This window comes from Periplaneta americana, chromosome 4, assembly GCF_040183065.1.
Source record: "Periplaneta americana isolate PAMFEO1 chromosome 4, P.americana_PAMFEO1_priV1, whole genome shotgun sequence".
Classification (NCBI taxonomy): domain Eukaryota; kingdom Metazoa; phylum Arthropoda; class Insecta; order Blattodea; family Blattidae; genus Periplaneta; species Periplaneta americana.
Window position 1 is genome coordinate 124984840 of NC_091120.1, and position 20332 is coordinate 125005171.

At 36.9% G+C, this 20332-nt stretch overlaps 1 protein-coding gene across 1 annotated transcript in view; it reads left to right on the forward strand.

The window, feature by feature from the left end:
- LOC138698182 (serpin B4-like) overlaps window positions 1–20332 on the forward strand; it is a 124315-nt gene that overhangs the window by 66597 nt on the left and 37386 nt on the right. Inside the window, exon 6 of the mRNA XM_069823932.1 lies at window positions 19214–19399. Coding sequence (XP_069680033.1) covers window positions 19214–19399 — 186 coding nt within the window. The remainder of the gene's footprint in view (window positions 1–19213; window positions 19400–20332) is intronic.

Consider the following 20332-nt stretch of genomic DNA (forward strand, 5'->3'; position numbering starts at 1 on the left):
CTTTTTCATTGCTGTTAATAAAAAATGAGTTCATATTGTTTGCAATATTGAACTATTTTCGTCTTAAGCTGAACAAAAAAATGGTGTTTCTACTAGAAACTTTGTAGTCGTTGAGATGGTTACAAACCGCTAAATCTCTTTGTCTGATAACTTCTCTCCATAAAACTCAATATCTACCCTAACCACAAAAATCAGGAGGATAGGGCAACTGATTTAGCTGTTTGTAAAGATCCCAATGAGTAGGAACCTCTTCTTACCCTACTTTTTTTTTTTTGTTCATCTGAAGATTGTCTCTATCTTCGAAACGTTGTGAACTGATTTTTCATTAACAGCAATGGAAAAGTCCAATCTAGCTCATTTTTCATTAGCAGCAATAGACAAGTCCAATCTATACCTGTTCTTAACAATCACTATTCCTTTCTCCCTCAATTACTATAAACACAATGTTTATCTCTCTTTATGCATGTAAACACTTTTACTTTATTGGACATTTAAATTTTAATTTTGATATTATTTGTATTATTCTCGAACCTTAAATCATCTTTTTCATAAAAAGTAAACATAAGTATACGGTGTAGACTACCACAATAGGATACAACCAACCAACCAACCAATCACATGATGTGACGCATAACTTTAGTTATGCAATTTGTTTCAAGTAACACACCTTCTTTAGGTGTTTGCCTTGTCTGGATTTCATAAGAAACATGAGGAGGCCAGCCTCAAATAACACAAAATCATTTGAACAAAAAAGTTACATATACACAACAGAAATTATTTGATCAATTGGCTAGTAAAGCTTTTGGACGTCTGTGTGGGCCTATGATGTTATAATTTCCAAGAGCGTTGAGAAGTGGATTTGGATGCTCTTGTAGATATCAGCCGTAGAGATGAGTGATGTGTCGGATTATGATGCTTTGGATGGATGGTCCTCATGAAGTTGGGCGATGCGAAGTCCACGTGGTGAATTGGTAATCATTCTTGCTGCTCTGTTTTGTACCCGTTAGATTTTTAATAGATGAGTCTTGGCAGCAAATCCCCAAGCTTCGCAGGCGTACAAGATGGCGGATCTGATGAGTGAGTAGTAAAAGATTTTCTTTATTTTGAGTGAAAGTTTAGAGCTACGGTATAGGGGATAAAGTCTCAAAAGTTTAACATGCGCTTTGGCTACAATCGTGTCTATATGTTGTTTAAACGTGAGCCTTCTATCTAAATGAATACCAAAATATTTGACACTGAGTTCATAATTTATGTAGTTTCCGAATACACTGATGCTTTGAGGTAGTTGGACTCGTCTCTTAGAGAATATAACGGTTTGAGTTTTAGCAGTATTAATGTTAATTCTCCATTTCGTAAACCAATCTTCAAACTGACGAACATAACCTTGGAGAATGCGGATTATAAAAGGAAGGCTCTTAGCAGAATAATACACCAGAGTGTCACCGGCGAAAAAGGCAGTTTGACAAGATCTGTGCAAAGGAAAATCAGCTGTATACAAAAGATAAAGAATAGGGCCAAGGACAGAGCCTTGAGGAACTCCAGCTTTGATAGGGGTAACGGGTGAAAGTTCATGTTCAAGGTAAACTTGAAATGAACCAGAAGTAAGATAGTCGGCAATGCAATGCACAAGAGTGTCAGGAAAATTGAACTGAATGAGTTTACAGAGGAGACCATTATGCCACACTCTGTCAAATGCCTCTTTGACATCTAGAAATAAAGCGACTGTATGCTGTTTACGTTGAAATGAGGCTGTAATATGTTCAACAACACGTTGTATTTGAAGCACAGTGGAGTCATCAGTACGAAAACCAAATTGCTGATGAGGAATAAGTTGATGTAGATTGATATGGTTCCAGATACGTCGAAGTAAAATACGTTCATATAGTTTACTTATAGTTGACAGTAGGCTAATTGGTCTTAGGTTTTGCGGATAAGTAGGATTTTTACCAAGTTTGGGCAAGGTGATGACTTTAGCATTTTTCCAACTTGTAGAAAAGAGTGCAGCCGAGAGGAAAAATTTAAGTATAAATGTGAGTAGTGTAACTGCAGTAATTGGCAAGTTTTTTTAGATGTAAGGAAGTAACACTATCGAAGCCTGGAGATTTTCTTGAAGGCAGTCCTTTAATGAGTGAGGTTACTTCATGTGGAGTAATATCTTCTATCACAGCAGTAGGTGGTTTTAGAAGATAACGATGAACTCGAAGTTCAACATCTCTGGTGAAGTTTGGATCTTCAGGATAAACATTTGGCCGAAATCTTGTTTCGAGGGAGTTTGCTATTTCCGCTGCCTTTTCGCATGGAGTATAGACAACCCCATTTGATCCTTGTATGGCCATAATTGGTGGCTGTTTCTGTTTTGTGAATTTCTTTGTAGTTTTCCACAAAGCAGACGGATTTGAAGCTTCCTGTATGTCTTTATCAAGTTTATCTTCTGTTAGAAGGTAGAGTTCTTTCTTGATCCTCTTTGCCAAATTTCTACATAACTGTAGATCAAGACGATCACGATGTAGTTGCCATCGTTTGCGTGCAGCTCGTTTTAGACGAAGGAGTTCTCGTAATGTTTGGTCTTCTTTAAATGAGTTTGCAGGTGAAGAAATTTTAGTATGTTTGCGATATATCTCACGCAAAGTAGAAGTGTAGACGTTTAAAGCCACTTGAGCGTCTTCGACATCAGCATGTTTTGGAAAGTTTATCATAATAGTGTCCAGTTCTTCCTTGTATGCATTCCAGTTTGTGGTTATAAGAGGATAATGAGGCCTGCTGTTAGCTGGAGAGTAGGTTGCCGAAAGTTCAAGAAGCACAGGGGAATGGTCTGACTGCAGCTCTGGTAGAGTGTGAGTGACTAGAGGCGGTAGTGGACACTCCAATATGGCAAAATCAATAATGTCAGCGGCATGTCTAGGATTATAAGGATAATGAGTTGGTTCCGTTGGAGCAAGTATGGTAAATCCATTTTCCTGAACGAATCTGGCAAGTTGTCTTCCCCGATGACAAGTGTTGAAACTATTACACTGCTGATGATTAGCATTGTAGTCTCCGGCGAGCACGAAGTATTGACTGTAATTTGTTAAATATCTAAGATGTTGCAGCGGAAAGGGCGCTCCAGGATGGGCATAGATTGCTGAGAAAAGAATTTCAGCAGCTATAGTTTTTACTATTACATCAGTAGCCTCTAAATCTGGATTATATTGTAGGTTTACATGTCGATGTGGGATGGAATCTTTAATGAAGATTGCAGTACCTCTATGATAAAGTAAAGGACTGTCTGTGCGATATACTGCATAGTTTCTTACGACAAAACGGTCTTGTTGTGTTAAGTGAGTCTCGTTGACAAGCATAATATCAACATCGCAATTGAAGAGAAATTGTTTGAATTAGCCTAATTGAGTCTTCAGCCCATTTGCATTCCAATATACAATTCTTAAGGATCGACGTGGCGGTGTAGTTTTATTTACCATGTTGAGTTGGCTTGTTGAAAGGCTGTATAGTCGCCATTACTTCTTGTATTGAAGATATTAACATTGATACTTGTTTAAAAACATCTTTGAGTTCTATGAGAAAGTGTTGAATATTGAACGAACGCAACAATTTATGCAGTTCATGTAGTTCAGACTGTAACGGTTGAGTTGATTGTCGGTAAGCAGACTGAGAATTGATAGATGCTATCTTAGCCCAGGTTGCAGTTGAGTCCGAAGGTGATGGAGATTGTAGTCTGAGTTCATTTTGTACTATTGGTTTCGGAGTGGTGAGGTTGACGTATGACATAAACTTTGGACATTGTCGGTAACTTGCAGTATGCTTGTCTCCAAAATTTGCACAGAGTGCTTCATGTTCTAGACCTTTCTTTGGACAGTCGGCTATAGAATGTTCTCCCGCGCACTTAACACATTTGCTTTGGTGGTGACACCCAGTAGACACATGACCAAAAGCCTGACATTTATAACATTGACGTATAGATGGTTTAGGTCGATAGGGTTCAACAGACATTTTAATATTAAATAATCCTGTGCATTGACATATTGATTCACCAGCAGGCGAATTTTCTAATGTTACAAGCCAAACAGGAAGTTTTGAAGCTTCCTTAAAACCAGTTGCTTTTGAGGTAAACTGACGAACAGATTGTACTGGATATTTCAAAGCTAGAAGTTCTTCGTAAATTTCTTCTTCGGAAATTGTAGGTGGTAGTCACTTAATTACATATTTTATCGACCTTTCTGTTGGTGAAATGAACGTATGAAATTCAATCTTTTCAGAGATCAAATGTTTGGTTAATTTGTTGTGGGCCTCTACTGTTTTAGGATGAAGTTTTAACCCATCAATAGTGAATGTACATATGAGGCTAGGGTCATCTGTAATGTTGATACAGGTTTTAATAAAAGACAGATGATTGTTTACCTTTTTGACTACAACTGGTGGTGGTTTAATGGGCCTCGATGAAGACGAAGCCTGGGCGTGTGGGTTAGGTAGTGATCTAGGATGTTGCATTTGATATTGATTTTTATGTTGATACTGTTGTTGCTGCTGTTGTTCCTGCTGCTGCAGATGTTGTTGCTCCTGCTGCTGCTGCTGATGATGTTGTTGTTCCTGCTGTTGTTGATGTTCGTCATTAACGGGACGAGTCTCATCGTTTGGCAGTCTGTTAAAACGGTTTGATAACGGGATGTTCACAGATGTTGATGTCGAGGGACGATTCGTCGTAGATTTGCGTCCAGATTTTTTCCTCGACTTTACAAATTGGAATTCATCTTCAGAGTTAGATGTTTCATCTCTCACTCTTTTATTGGCTTGCTTGTTTTTAGCTCGCTCAGCATATGCTTGTATGATGTAGGTCTTGATACTGCTACCGATACCTGCATCTTGTAGTATTTCTTCGAGATCCGAAGTATTCATTCGTGTATCAGACGATAGAGCTGATAATGTTTCCGAATCGGTACCAATTTCATGTTCCAATTGTGAAGCCATGTTCATGTACATGTCATTATTCACGCCGGTCGTCATAAAGAAATCAATCGAGAATAACGCTATTTACACACACGCAGTGGTAAAATGTATATATTTGACGAAGTAAATAAATATTCACTGTGCAAGCAAAAACAAAAGAAAAACACAAATACACAACACATTGCAACTAGTAGTATTCACCAGTTCGCTATACACGATCGCTCCGCAGTATACTGTAAGCACGTCTTACTCGTACCGCTGCTCGGGTGAGACTGAATAGGATACAATGACTATTGTTATTGCGTTGTAGTAGTCTTAATAATGTTTATGCTCTTGGTAAAGCAATAAATTTTCGGGTTAGAGTGAGTTTTTATATGAATTATAATAGTAATAATTGCACTAGGCTATATTTATTAAAAGTAATTATTTTAAGTAACTACTTGTTCTGTGTGACGGTTTATTACAGCACTTTAACATATCTAAGCTTCAGTGTATATAAATCATCGTGGTGAACACAGTGCACCGCCATATTGAAAATAGAGAAGTAGCCAAATACCGCCCCTTCCACCAATCCAAATATGTTCCCCCGGCGAAAGTTAGACCCGATTATTTAATATTCATTTTACGTTATGGATTCCTTCATTTCAGATGTAAAAGAAGTCATAAGATAAAAATAAAATGATGAATGCTATTAATATCGTAAACAATGAAGTTGGTAAGTGGCTAGATGCAAATGAAAACTGCGTTGTTACCCATTATAAAATCGGGTCCCTGATAGGAAAGAGTTACGAGAAAGCTGCAACAATGACAACCGCTATGAATGATTTTCTCGCAACTGAGATATTCCCATTGAAAGAAAACATTTTTACGTATGCCGATTTCCTGAAGGAAAGGCCTGAACCACCTCCTGATCAACATCACATCCTTCCAACAGAAATCAGGCCCATTCCTGTCACAGGAGGCGAGAGTCAGCTATTCACGTTACTGGGTCACCTCACAAAACTACAGTTGAAACAATAGTTCAAACAGAACCAACGATAAAGAAATGGTAGTTATTACAAAAGAAATTAATGCAGGAAGCAAACGAAAACCCTCTCAATCAATCAGCACCGATGAAGAAGAGGATGATGATCTGATGTATACGTCTCAACAGATGACGAAGAGAGTGATTACATCCTAGAGAGCGATAATGACAACGACGAAGATGATGCTGATGCTACGTACTAGTATCCTGTTTGCCACAAGCGATATTCGGAAGATAAAACAGGAAAAAAGTGGATTATATTCACGAACTGTTTCAAATGGACTGATGAAATGTGTAATGGGAAACTTTCCAAGAAAAAATATGTATATGCAAAACTTGTGTGGGTTAAATTATTAACATTGATTGTGCTCATTTAATATGTTTGATCTTTCAACTAAAATAATTATTATTCTTGAAGTAAATGCGCTGAAAAATATATTTATTCCATTAAAAAGAAATAAGATTAAAGGGGCCATATTTGGAGCTACTCTTTACACGGCCGGAAATTGTAGTGATTACAAAAACTTTTATAATTTGCTATTTAACACCAATTAACAAATATAATTTTACTTTTCTATAATACTGGAATTAATGTGCAAAAATAATGAGTAATTTTTAAATTTACTAAATTTTCATTTTTCCATTACATTTGTGAGAACTTGTGACGTTAACCAGAGTGGAAATGAAATAACTAGGCATATTCAAGGGACATTAAGAGCAGTCTATAACTATGGAAAAAATATATTATGTTATTAAATTCACGGTTAATTAAGTAATTAAGTTTAAACGTTCAGCAGAGCGGCAACATCGTTAACCTCTCGTGACAGTGAATGAACTTCAATGTAAACAAACCATTACATAGGCTACCCGCCGGGCATAACCTCTTGGGTCACAATGACCCATCTGTCTTTGAACTTGAATGTAAACAAAACATTACGCAGACTACCCGTCGCCCATAACCTGTCTTTGAACTTCAATGTAAACAGAACATTACGTACTTGTTCATTTCCATTAGCTTATTAAAAGTTATTCATAATTTAACGATAGGCCTACTTAAAAACAATATTTAACGCTAGAGTCATTACACATCAAACCACAATAAGAACATTGGTAAACTTCACCTGAAGCATTACACGAACATTTCAGAGGTACGCCTAATGTTCAAAATGGCCCCCATTCGCTCCTACACATGTTTGACACCTCCTCAGCCAATTTTGTCGCGTCCTTGCGAGGATCCCTAGGTCGTTTCTGATATTCCTAGCTGTCTGAAAAATACGCAACTGCTCTTTAAATGTTCTAAGTACAGTCCAATGCGATGTCCCAAGCTGTCGAGCAATATCGCGACTGCTGCGTCCAGGATTTTCTTCCACCAAATTTAAGATATCCTTCTCTTTGTCGATCATTTAGTTAGGGCGTTGCCGCCCAAGGTTACGATAACCTGCAACAACACTGCCAGTATCACGGACCCGTTGACAGACTGCGATAAATGGATTTGGAATATTTTTCTCAGGATATCGCTCTCCATAAAGTACTTGAGCTGCACGGGAACTACATCGTGTTTCGCCGTAAATTAATATCATATCAAGAGATTCGTTGTTTGAAAATCGTGACATTATCCTTTAAATAGCAACTCACCGGCTCTCCAATGTAAGAACTGATACAACAAGGAAACGGACTCAGGTTTGTATGCCGAGTGAACGACGCCACCCGCTCAGGTTACAATGTTGCAATTTTCTCGAATTGTCAAATATTTAAATTATAATTAAGTTTATACTAAAGTTGCTCGAAAACCGTCCATTCTATTAAAATACGTCAAGGGGAAAATTATTCTTTAGTAGATTCTCTCTTAACATAGACATAAATCACGTTCCCACTCGCAATAGTTATCGAACAGAGAGTGTTAAAGATTTTGGGAAAATGAGTTTTTTCTGTGAAAACTATAAATTTAACACTAATATGGTTATAGACTTTTTTGTTATCTATGGAACATGAACTATTCAACCTGATAATTTGCCTGGTTATTTTACTTCCACTCTATATAACGGCATTGTCATTATTATCACTGTTATTTAATTTATTGTAATCTCTTCATCCGGCATCCAGAATTTTACGGACCATCAGCCATACTTCAATTCAGAAAAAATTTATTTGTTCACAGCAAGAACTATTCCACAAATTCCCGCTATAATTTATATATTTGCTTTGAGAATAATTTCATCGCCGTGATTGTTCTATGTATTTCTTTAAGTTTTGTTAAAAAAACCGTTGCTGTTGTGAGTATTCGAGTTGTATAACTAACTTTGTATTCAATTGAGAGTGGAAGTTACTTTGAAATGTGTCAGTTTCTGGCTTTTCGTATTATGATCTAATGCGTGGATAATGTGATAAAGACTTAGTTTCTTTAGGTTGTATAAAAAAATTTTAGGCTTATTTCCTGAAATAGTTGAGTCTATCTAAATATCTGAATGAATTAAACTATATTATTCACATTTAGTACAAAATAGATACAGCTATTGGAAGCTTTCATGCTGCCTAAAATATATGTTTAACATCTTTTAATCTATTGTATGCTTTCCTATTTCGTTATAATGTACAGGCATACTTACTACTTACTTACTACTTGGCTTTTAAGGAACCCGGAGGTTCATTGCCGCCCTCACGTAAGCCCGCCACTGGTCCCTATCCTGAGCAAGATTAATCCAGTCGCTATCATCATATCTCACCTCCCTCAAGTCCATTTTAATATTATCTTCCCATCTACGTCTCGGCCTCCCTAAAGGTCTTTTTCCCTCCGGCCTCCCAACTAACACTCTATATACATTTCTGGATTCGCCCATATGTGCTACATGCCCAGCCCATAGGCAGGCATAATATTTTTTAATTGGTGACTTTTTTTAATTTAATTACCTACATTAAATTTTTCAGGAAACACCTTTGGCGACAACATTTTTTCCCGCTACCACTCTCACTTTCGAAAACAAGACAGTCAATTTTGAAATTAAGTAAGATTAACTGCTAATGCATTGTAAAGCAACTTTGAACTACAAGATTTTAAAAAATCCTATACCATTACTAACGGTTGTACATCTAGGGACAAATTTCGCTTAATACTGTTATGCCCATTTCTGACACCAATTTTTGTTATACTAATTCTGACACCAGTATTTTGTCGTGCCACTTACCACGACAAGGGCGGATGGCTTATCTTTGAGATAATCGCGAGTTATAATCTCTATCAAGATAACACGAACGAATCAGACACTGCGCTATACTTCCTAACTGATAATTTATAAACTGTATTTGCTTGTGGATAGGAGGGATTCCTACTTAGAATGTGATCTCAGGCTTTCGAAATAATCACAAGTGTAGAAGTTCACTATTACTAAGTTTATTAACAAGATATTAATTTACTACAGACAAATTATTAAATATTGAGATTGAATGATTTAGAAAGTATGAAAATTTCTGTTAGTTCTAAAGTACCAAGATGAACTAGTTAAATGAAAAGTCTAAAGATTGAACTGATCATTTTACTTACAGTAGATAGTAGGGCGAACCCTGGTGCTGTTCACAGATGATGTCATTTTCTGGATTTCTTCCTGGACGTCGGGAAGATACGAGCGCTACTCCATGACCGCTGTCTTGACCAATAACTAATGACCGCGTTTTGGACGTTTCATGTCCATTTATAAGTTCTGGAACCGCGTCCTTTGTGGCGTAACAGAGTGACGCTATTTTACACGCGAATCTCCTAAAAAGACGGTATTGCATTCACTAAACACCAAGCTTCTGATTCTTAACCATTATTTTAAATCGGCGTTTCCGGTTGTCACTTAGATCAATAGAGATTTAAGGAACACTCACGATTGAATCTCTGTTTCTGATTTACCAGTATTTACTTACTTATTGGCTTTTAAGGAACCCGGAGGTTCATTGCCGCCCTCACATAAGCCCGCCATTGATCCCTATCCTGAGTAAGATTAATCCAGTCTCTACCATCATATCCCACCTCCCTCAAATCCATTTTAATATTATATTCCCATCTACGTCTCCGCCTCCCCAAAGGTCTTTTTCCCGCCGGCATCCCAACTAACACTCTATATGCATTTCTGGATTCGCACATACGTGCTACATGCCCTGCCCATCTCAACCGTCTGGATTTAATGTTCCTAATTATGTCAGGTGAAGAATACAATGCGTGCAGCTCTGCGTTGTGTAACTTTCTCCATTCTCCTGTAACTTTATCCCTCTTAGCCCCAAATATTTTCCTAAGAACCTTATTCTCAAACACCCTTAATCTCTGTTCCTCTCTCAAAGTGAGAGTCCAAGCTTCACAACCATATAGAACAACCGGTAATATAACTCTTTTATAAATTCTAACTTTCAGATTTATTGACAGCAGACTAGATGACAAAAGCTTCTCAACCGAATAATAACAGGCATTTCCCATACTTATTCTGCGTTTAATTTCCTCCTGAGTGTCATTTATATTCGTTACTGTTGCTTCAAGATATTTGAATTTTTCCACCTCTTCGAAGGATAAATCTCCAATTTTTATATTTCCATTTCATACAATATTCTGGTCTCGAGACATAATCATATACTTTGTCTTTCCGGGATTTACTTCCAACCCTATCGCTTTACTTGCTTCAAGTAGAATTTCCGTGTTTTCCCTAATCGTTTGTGGATTTTCTCCTAACATATTCACGTAATCCGCATAGACAAGAAGCTGATGTAACCCGTTCAATTCCAAACCCTCTGTGTTATCCTGAACTTTCCTAATGGCATATTCTAGAGTAAAGTTAAAAAGTAGAGGTGACAATGCATCTCCCTGCTTTAGCCCGCAGTGAATTGGAAAAGCATCAGATAGAAACTGACCTATACGGACTCTGCTGTAAGTTTCATTAAGACACATTTTAATTAATCGAACTAGTTTCTTGGGAATACTAAATTCAATAAGAATATCATATAAAACTTCTCTCTTAACCGATCATACGCCTTTTTGAAATCTATGAATAACTGATTTTTTTAGCGTTGAAATCCCCCAATGAAACTTTCATGTGATATCTAGGCAAATAATCAAAAGTGTGTTCCAATTCCTCATAGAAGCTATCCTTTATATGGTCGTCTTTCTCTTCTGTAGGGGCGTGAGCATTTATAACTACGATATCGCACCATCTACCCTTAAGTACTAAATACGATAACCTGTCACTGATAAATTCGACCTTTTTTACTGCTGATTTTATTCTTTTACGTACAAAGAATCCTGTTCCTAATTGGTGATTAATATTTCCTTCCCCATAATACAACAAATAATCGCCTACTTGTGAAATGCCATTCCCATTTAACCTAACCTCTTGTACTCCCACAAAGTCTATTCTATATCTAGCTAGTTCTTTTGCTACTAATGTTACCCCTCCTGTATTATAAAGACTAGTTACGTTCCATGTACCAAATCTCAAAAACCTTATTCCTTTGGTGTGGTCGTGCCAGAGAATCAGTCCCATTCCGAGGCTTATTTGAAGGATTCGTAACAAGCTGTTTTTTACGGTGATGGGTTGTTAGCCCTTCGCCCAACCCCCAAGCTGGAGGACCACCCCTTATCGGCTTCCACGACTGCTTATTCAATATATTCGTAGCTACCCTCCATATCTGGAGGCCGTCTCCTCTATCCGCAACCTGAGGACGCCCCATGCCGTAACCAATAGAAATTGATGTCTCGCGAGAGACGCTGCATAATATATGTGTTTGTCAGCTGTTGCTAAGATTGACTTCGTGCTACGAGTAAAATGCAAGCGTACGCATTTTTGCATGTTCAAGGACTGGCCTATGCTGAGTTAGCTAAGCTGTATTCTGTAATCTGTCGAAATAGGAAGCGATCTCTGTCGTATGTCAAAACATGTCTGAATGCTGAATACTTTAATAAGTACGATTTCATTACTTTAAAATAAACTGACAATATATTGCTTATGGTCATAACAAAGTTCTGATTGCTTATCATAATCCTTGGGCACAACAATACGATGCCGTTCGAAAAGTGACATGGGAAAGTAACAGCCCGCTCAGCGGTGATTCAGCGCGTCAGTTTCGGCAATAAAACCTCACGATTTATACATTACATTACAGATGTAATTTATTGTCATACCTGGGACTGTTGATAGCTGGACATACAGAGGAACACTTTTATTTATGCTAAGGTTACCAGATCTTTTTACCTCGAATCGGGGGACACCTGTCCCTCCACAGGACAATCACTACATTATTGTTAACGTTGTTATTGACTTATTGTTTTTGCTGTTATTGTTCTTTTGATAGTGTTATCCTAGTGCTATTAATCCTTATTATAATGAAAGCAAACTTTATTGAAAATTCCTTAGATGTCGTGAGGACAATCAACATGTTTTTACATATGTCTTGAACGTTGAGAAGTCCACATAATGTTCATAGCTGACATAACCAAATACACAAGTTGGAAATGAAATAGCCTTGCAGATTTTCAGAGCGAATAGCTCATGTTTTATGTAACAAAAAACTATAGGCCTAATATCATATTGGTGGAAAGTTCATAGTTTTTTCAGAAGAAAATAGTTTTTTCTCAAATTCTTAACAACCTCTTATTCGATAACTGTTGCGAGTAGATTCGTGAGTTTTGTCCACATCGATAGGAAATCTAATGAAGAATAACTTATCCCTCTGGCGTATTTCAATAGTGTGGACGGTTTTCGTGTGAATTTAATTTTAAAAACCTCTAATTTCAAGCCACTGAACGATGCGAGTAAGTGGCAACGTCGAGACAGAGAGCAGCTCACCTACTGAGACACACCGAGTTTGTTGACCTCTTCTATCTGTACCTATCACGATTAGAGTGTGTTAGTGGCGATATTGCCGGACTGCTGAAACTTCAAACTTAATTTTATAATAAACCGTACACTTAATCACAAAATGTAATATAGATTTTCTATTCATTTAAGTGTATTCTATCGTTGCTTTCAATCTGCAAGGTTATTTCACTTCCACCCTGTGTAACCAGACATAACAAGGTCTTTCGTCCTGGAACATGCGAACTTTGGTTCGCAGTACTTCTTCAGTCTTAGAGAAAAAATGATCGGCTGCCATACGCTAAGTCCTCTTCGGAATACTTCGGTTGATTTCGTTAGAGCTTTGGTTTACACGTGAAGGAATTTGTTATGCACGACACCGCTCTTTTTTGCTTTGTTTTGTTTGCTTGTTGCTTTTTCTATCAGTTTATAGGTCAAATTTTATGAATAATCTATAACGAAGATATATTCAAGGAGTAAATTAGATGCAAAATAAACATCCTTTCCCTAGTCGTGTGAACTAGGCGCTGCCCGAAGTAGACTTATACAAATCCACGCTGCAGGAGAGCGGTATTTATTTATTTATTTTATTTTTTTTTCTAAGGCTGTACAGTCTGTTGACTTCAAACTCTGGTGATCTTATGGTATGGAACCCAAAACCATCTTCATCTAATGCAATTGCCATGTCATTTTTAGTCTGCGACAACTCTTTTATAATAAATGGACAATTTATTTAGAGCAACCTCTATAGTGATCACAAAACTGTGATGTCTTCTCGTCAACACGTGTTCGGTAACAGAAGTTCTTCCGTCACTGATAATGGTGAAGGAAGTTTGGCACAACGAACAGACTGCGAAATTGTTATTAATTCAACTCTTAAAAAATTCTTTCAACAAATTATCACGTACAACAGGTTCACAATTTTTTACTGTCTGATCTGACATTTTTTGCATTACTTACACAAAGACAAAAAAAATGTCAGGTCAGAAAGTTAAAAATCGTTTTTTTTTCATTACTTACACAAAGGCGTCCTGCGCCGTGGCGTCGTCGTCTAAGGTTTGTTACGGAATGCGCGCTGGTTCGAGTCCTCATGAGAGAAGAAAATTTCTAATGAAATTTCGGCCAGTGTATGGGACCAGTGCCCACCCAGCATCGTGATACACTTGGGGGACTACGATAGGTAGCGAAATCCGTTACGAAAGCCAGCTATAACGTGCTAACCACACGATACCGTCATTCTGGTTGGATGATCGTCCACTCTTGCTTCGGATGTGGACGTGATGCCAGCAGCCGGCTGGTAGGTCATGGTGATTCATGGACTGTCGTGCCTCGGATTATTATTATTGTTATTATTATTATTATTATTATTATTATTATTATTATTATCAGCTGCTTGTCTATGCGGATGACGTGAATATGTTAGGAGAAAATCCACAAACGATTAGGGAAAACACGGGAATTTTACTGGTAGCAAGTAAAGAGATAGGTTTGGAAGTAAATCCCGAAAAGACAAAGTATATGATTATGTCTCGTGACCAGAATATTGTACGAAATGGAAATATAAAAATTGGAAATTTAACTTTTGAAGAGTTGGAGAAGTTCAAATATCTTGGAGCAACAGTAACAAATGTAAATGATACTCGGGAGGAAATTAAACACAGAATAAATATGGGAAATGCGTGTTATTATTCGGTTGAGAAGCTTTTATCATCCAGTCTGCTGTCAAAAAATCTGAAAGTTAGAATTTATAAAACAGTTATATTACCGTTTGTTCTTTATGGTTGTGAAACTTAAACTCTCACTTTGAGAGAGGAACATAGGTTAAGGGTGTTTGAGAATAAGGGCTTAGGAAAATATTTGGGGATAAAAGGGATGAAGTTACAGGAGAATGAAGAAAGTTACACAACACAGAACTGCACGCATTGTATTCTTCACCTGACATAATTAGGAACATCAAATCCAGACGTTTGAGATGGGCAGGGCATTTAGCACGTATGGGCGAATCCAGAAATGCTTATAGAGTGTTAGTTGGAAGGCCGGAGGGAAAAAGACCTTTCGGAGGCCAAGACGTAGATGGGAAGATAATATTAAAATGGATTTGAGGGAGGTGAGATATGATGATAGAGACTGGATTAATCTTGCTCAGGATAGGGACCAATGGAGAGCTTATGTGAGGGCGGCAATGAACGTCCGGGTTCCTTAAAACCCAGTAAGTAAGTATTATTATTATTATTATTATTATTATTATTATTATTATTATTATTATTACGTAAAAACTATACTATACAAAACTCGTCGTGTTCAGGGTGCGCAAGAACTATCAGTGGCTACCTACTGCCTCTTCAAATAATTGCGTTTCCGAATTTAAAACTCATTTAAATTGAAAGCAAACGTGAATCACTGCAGTGTATATGCTAAAAGAGTAGAAAAATTATAATTATTTTCTCCCTTTATCTGTTAGAGAACTGTACCAAATATTAACAGTTTTGTCTGTCATCTGCTCGCATCAGTCTTTATTACAATGTTTTATGATATAATATTAGTGTCTCTAATCTTAAAAATTTAACGATAATAAAATAAAATCGCGTTTATAAACAGAGAAATTTTGGAACATACAGGATGCAAAGTAACCTTTCACAATCCTTCACACACATAACAGATCATATCATTTGGAAATGTTTTGTCAAATAATATTTTTTCATACGACCAATAGTTTTTGTAATATTTTCATAAATGTTCCAATGTTGCAACGTTGTAAACAGTAGCAATGTTTACTCCGCTAGATCATTGCATCCCAGTATACTGAATGCCTCTCCAATCATCTACTTGGCAGGGGTTTTGAGAGGATGTACACACATACCGTTTTTGTAAACAAAAACCTCTGTTGAAAATGCAGTCAAATAAAAATTTTTGTATTCGTAACATGTTAATTACATGAACTATGTTATTTGTATCTATGATGAAACGTTCGTTATTGTATCGTTTCAGCACTAACTTTAGTAGGAATAAACACGTAGTTTCCGTTACATTTTAAGGCAATTTCATCAATAATACAGTAGAATGAATGTCCAGATACGATTAGAAAACTGTGACGTCTCGTGTTTCAACTGCTTCGAACTGTACGTAGCCTGCAACTAATGAAGTAAATATAAGCGTTTCGTCCGCTAATACACCTAGCTCGGCCACAGGGTTTGCGTACGTCAGAAACAGTGTTGCCAGCGTGTCACAGCCCTATTCCCATGCAATGTGTACACGATTATTCAAGCGAATTATTCGAAATCTGTGTTATTTTCCATGCAAATACTATTGTAATATGCCATAGATAGCTTACTCTATCATCCTACATAAGATAAAATCCAATTTTGAGCAGTTTCATGAAAAACTTAATCATAATTTCAAGTTACAAAAGATCATTTTTTTCGAAAACCGCCCTTCTGAGAACAAAATATTATTAGACTTTCTTGTTGTCATAATTCGACATATCATATCCTAAAAGGATTGTAAAAGTTTACCTTCCACGCTGTATATTAAGAACCAGGGGCATTCCGGCGACAGTTTTTTTTTTTTTCCAGGACAAAAATATGAATTCGGAGACTGTTCCTGGGAAACAGAGACATCTGGTATCCTTAATTTATTCGTAATATAGTTATGAAAAATAAAGATTCTACCTCTGACTTAGATTCTGGCTGATATGTACATGTATTATATCAAGCAGTACATCTCACTTGACGATATGTGTCAGAGGAAGAACAATTGTTTGTATACATCTGAAGTCTGATTAGATGAATGAGGAATATATAGCTAATCGGCGATGTATGCAATGGAGGGGAAAAGGAACTGGCCACTCTACCCCATTATCTCCCGGCCTAGTTGCCTCATAAGTGGTGCCAGGTTGGTATCACTTGTGGGGTTCAGACCTGTCTTCGGACAGTTAACTAAACAACAAAAATAAAGATTCACTGTTCTAATATTTACTGCATTGCTACGAACTAAAGTGAATATTGCACTGAACGGAAGTCAGCTGTATTTTAATGATTTGACATTGGAATCCCTTCAGCCTGTTATCTGTCTATACTCTCCAACATGAACTCTCCGACGCTCGATCCAGAGAAAATATACATAATACTGTATTTCCTCAACAGTAGCGTTTTATGTATAACATTAAAGAACCAACTACAATTTTATTACGTGAGGGAAATCTATTTCCTGGCAAACGCAGTGTATATATACAGTTATTCAGTAGGAATAGTACATTTTTATAGGGTGGTTCAGTGCTCTTCACGAATAGAGACGGTTGTCCTCAACATCCTTAGAGACCTCTTGACCACATTCCTGGAAAACCCCACGTTACTGCTTCTCATACAGATATAATGAGAGTTGAAAAGAAGTTACTGATTTTCTGTTCCTATTATGTACAGATGCTACAGTTATACAGTTATAACTATAGTCTCGACGCTGTTATTTCCGGCGTGACTCCGCCTCTTTGCTTACGTCTTAGAAAGTGAAGGCTCTATAAAGTCTAGGTAGGTAGTATTGTTCGCCATTTTTGTTCTTACGTTGCCGAGCTACCAGACGAGGAATCTATTTGCCACACCGTTAAACATTATCATGTCGTAGCACCTATGATAATAAATCAAACGCAACGTAATTCAGCAAATAATTGAGCGGCAAATAACGTCTTCGTGTGTTTTCTGCGAACACCAACGAAAGAGCTAAAATGGCGGGCGATTATATTAAGTATTTATCGAACCTTAAGAAATGAATCAGCGAATCACAAGACGCACACGTTTAAATGTAGCCGACTTGCAACGCGATTGGCTGCCGGAAATTAGAGCGACGGGACTTTAGTTTGCTACTTCGAGGAATTTGGTGTTTATTGTGGTCTTCTAAGCTTGTGAACAATGAGAACCTTAATTGTAATTATTGTTATGCTTAATTGAAGACGTGCGCAAAAATGGTCTAACCTTCATTCTTTTAAAAGGGAGAAAAATTGAGTTTTGAAAATTCTAAACAAAAGAATATTGGTAGACAACTCTTCATATTTTATTTCAACTATGACCCATTCCCAAGAACACTTAGCCCATCTATCGGGGAAAGTGAGATTTAGATTATGTGTCACATGCCAGCTTAAGAGCCGGTATTATAAACGCCGTTTAAACCTTACGTTCAGTTTAAACTCAAGTTTTTCCTTCTACTTCGTATTATAAATCGTAACTATCAGTTAATCTTGAGTTAACTTGAGTTTAACTTGATCGGCAGTCTTCTGCCGTTTAAACTGCAGTTCAAGGCTCAACAGTGCAAGATGGCGGCTTCCGATGTATTACAGTGGAAGCTCTTAAGTTCGACAGAAAACAAGTTTGACATCCCATAGTTCGACTGCTTACGTAGGAGAATTAGACATGTCCCTATACGGGCACTAAGAAATGGGTTTGCCAATTGAATAGGAATTGTTTCTGTGTCTTGTAGTGATATTTTGTTAAAGGAAAACAGAATATTTTATTGATTAGGACATCCATGTTTAATCACTGGTTTTAAAGTAATGAACTCTTCTTTTTCTATTTGAGAATTGTGTCGTTTGTGAGACCGAACTATCGAGACCCACTGTGGTACTAGAAGCGCATACACACGCCTCGAGGCGGGCAGGAAATGCAAGTACAGTACTATATTCGTTCATGGATAACCAATAAGAATTTGTATTCATTTCATCTGCCACACCTACTACCCTTATTGGACTGAACTTTCAATTCTATTCAGTCGAACTTAGGAGAGTATTGCCCAAATTCATAATCTAGTTATATGATCTATTTTGTCAACAAGTTTCAAATTAATTTCTATTCCTTACCTATTGATTTCTAGTTATTTGAGGAAATCACCTACTAGCCATCAGTGCATATCTCATCTGCATTTACGAACTTCCTGGTAAGAAAGTTGCTTTCGCGGTTTAAATTTGATTTTTGTCAGTAACATTGCAGATGCTCCATAGTAGTTTGTGTGTTATATGATATCAAACCATTTACACACTCTCCTATTGATATTTTCACGATTATGAAGTAGAAAAGTCTTTAATATCTTGAGCAGGCTACTAATATTTTATCGCATTTTCTGCATGGATTCATTTATTTTTATCAATAGAAACAGTTGTTTCGATTTTATTATGCCATAAGAATTACATTATCATTATCGTTACCATTATCATTATCATCATCATCATCATCATCATCATCATCACCAGTGACTGGAATATTTTCAACCGAGTTTTGTAGACATATTAATGCCAGATTTTCTGCAAGATTATTATTTGATCTATAAGGAATAGTTCTTTTTTAATTGTATTGCTTTTATTATTATTATTATTATTATTATTATTATTATTATTATTATTATCATCATCATCATCATCCTGCAATTTATAAATATGGATGTGATGCAGGGAGAGGAGTTCTCCATGGTGCTGGTACTGCCAAACGAGAAGCACGGTCTCGACAAGCTTGTGTCGCAAATGAAGCCCCAGCACCTCGCCAACATGTTGGGCACCAGAGGCACCAAGCAGGTCTACCTCACCCTGCCCCGCTTCAAGATCAGCACGCAGATATCGCTAGTTCCTATCCTTAAAAAAGTGAGTCATTTAAAATACTGTTAACTCCAACCATGAGCACAATTATCAGTATTGTTATCAACTTGTCACAGAAACAATATTTCTCTGTTCATCTTAAAGAGAAATATGGTATTCTTGGCCTATGAGATGCTTTATGGTCCGCGTGCGAATAATAGTATATTATGTAAACTAGTTTATAATGTTATTTTCTAATATACTGTACAAGTCAGAGTTTAGGAAACGAGCAGGTTAGACCAGGGTAATTGTAAACACTTTTCACTGATTTCAAATATATTTCAACATTACACAACCCTCAGTAACGGTAAGCATGACAAAGAAACATTGTGTTATTTTTAGATCTTTGTTTTCCCCGAAAATGGATTTAAAATAATAAGGTTGACTTTTTTTCATCTTTTAATTGCCAGTTTACATTTACCCCACATGTTTACATTTACCCCTTAGAGAGGGGGTAATTGTAAACACCAATTTTCGCACGGGCCATGAGACACTGAACATTTTTTGTTCTGTTTCAGAAGAAAGAGCTGTACTCCTTCCAACTCCAGTTTTGGTCACTGCTACATTTCGTCCCTTTAACCTATGATATATGACGATATAGGAACTCAGTACCTCTCCTGAACTTAACGATAACTGTAGTTACTATTTTTCACATCTGTGACAACACTTTCTAAATCCTCTACAGTGTAGTTGGGTGGGCGTCTCTTTGTTTACTGCAAAGTACGAAATGTAACCATACTGAAACATGTTTACAATTACCCCAATCAATTAAAACTATGGGGCAAATGTAAACACGCCATAATTTAATGAACTGAGGTCATGGGAGATCTCAAAGCCATTGTAATAAATGTTAACTACTATACATTACTCATAAAAACAACATATTCTAAAAAAAAAATAGCACTGTACGTTTACTTACAATGCCAAAAATGAAGGTGA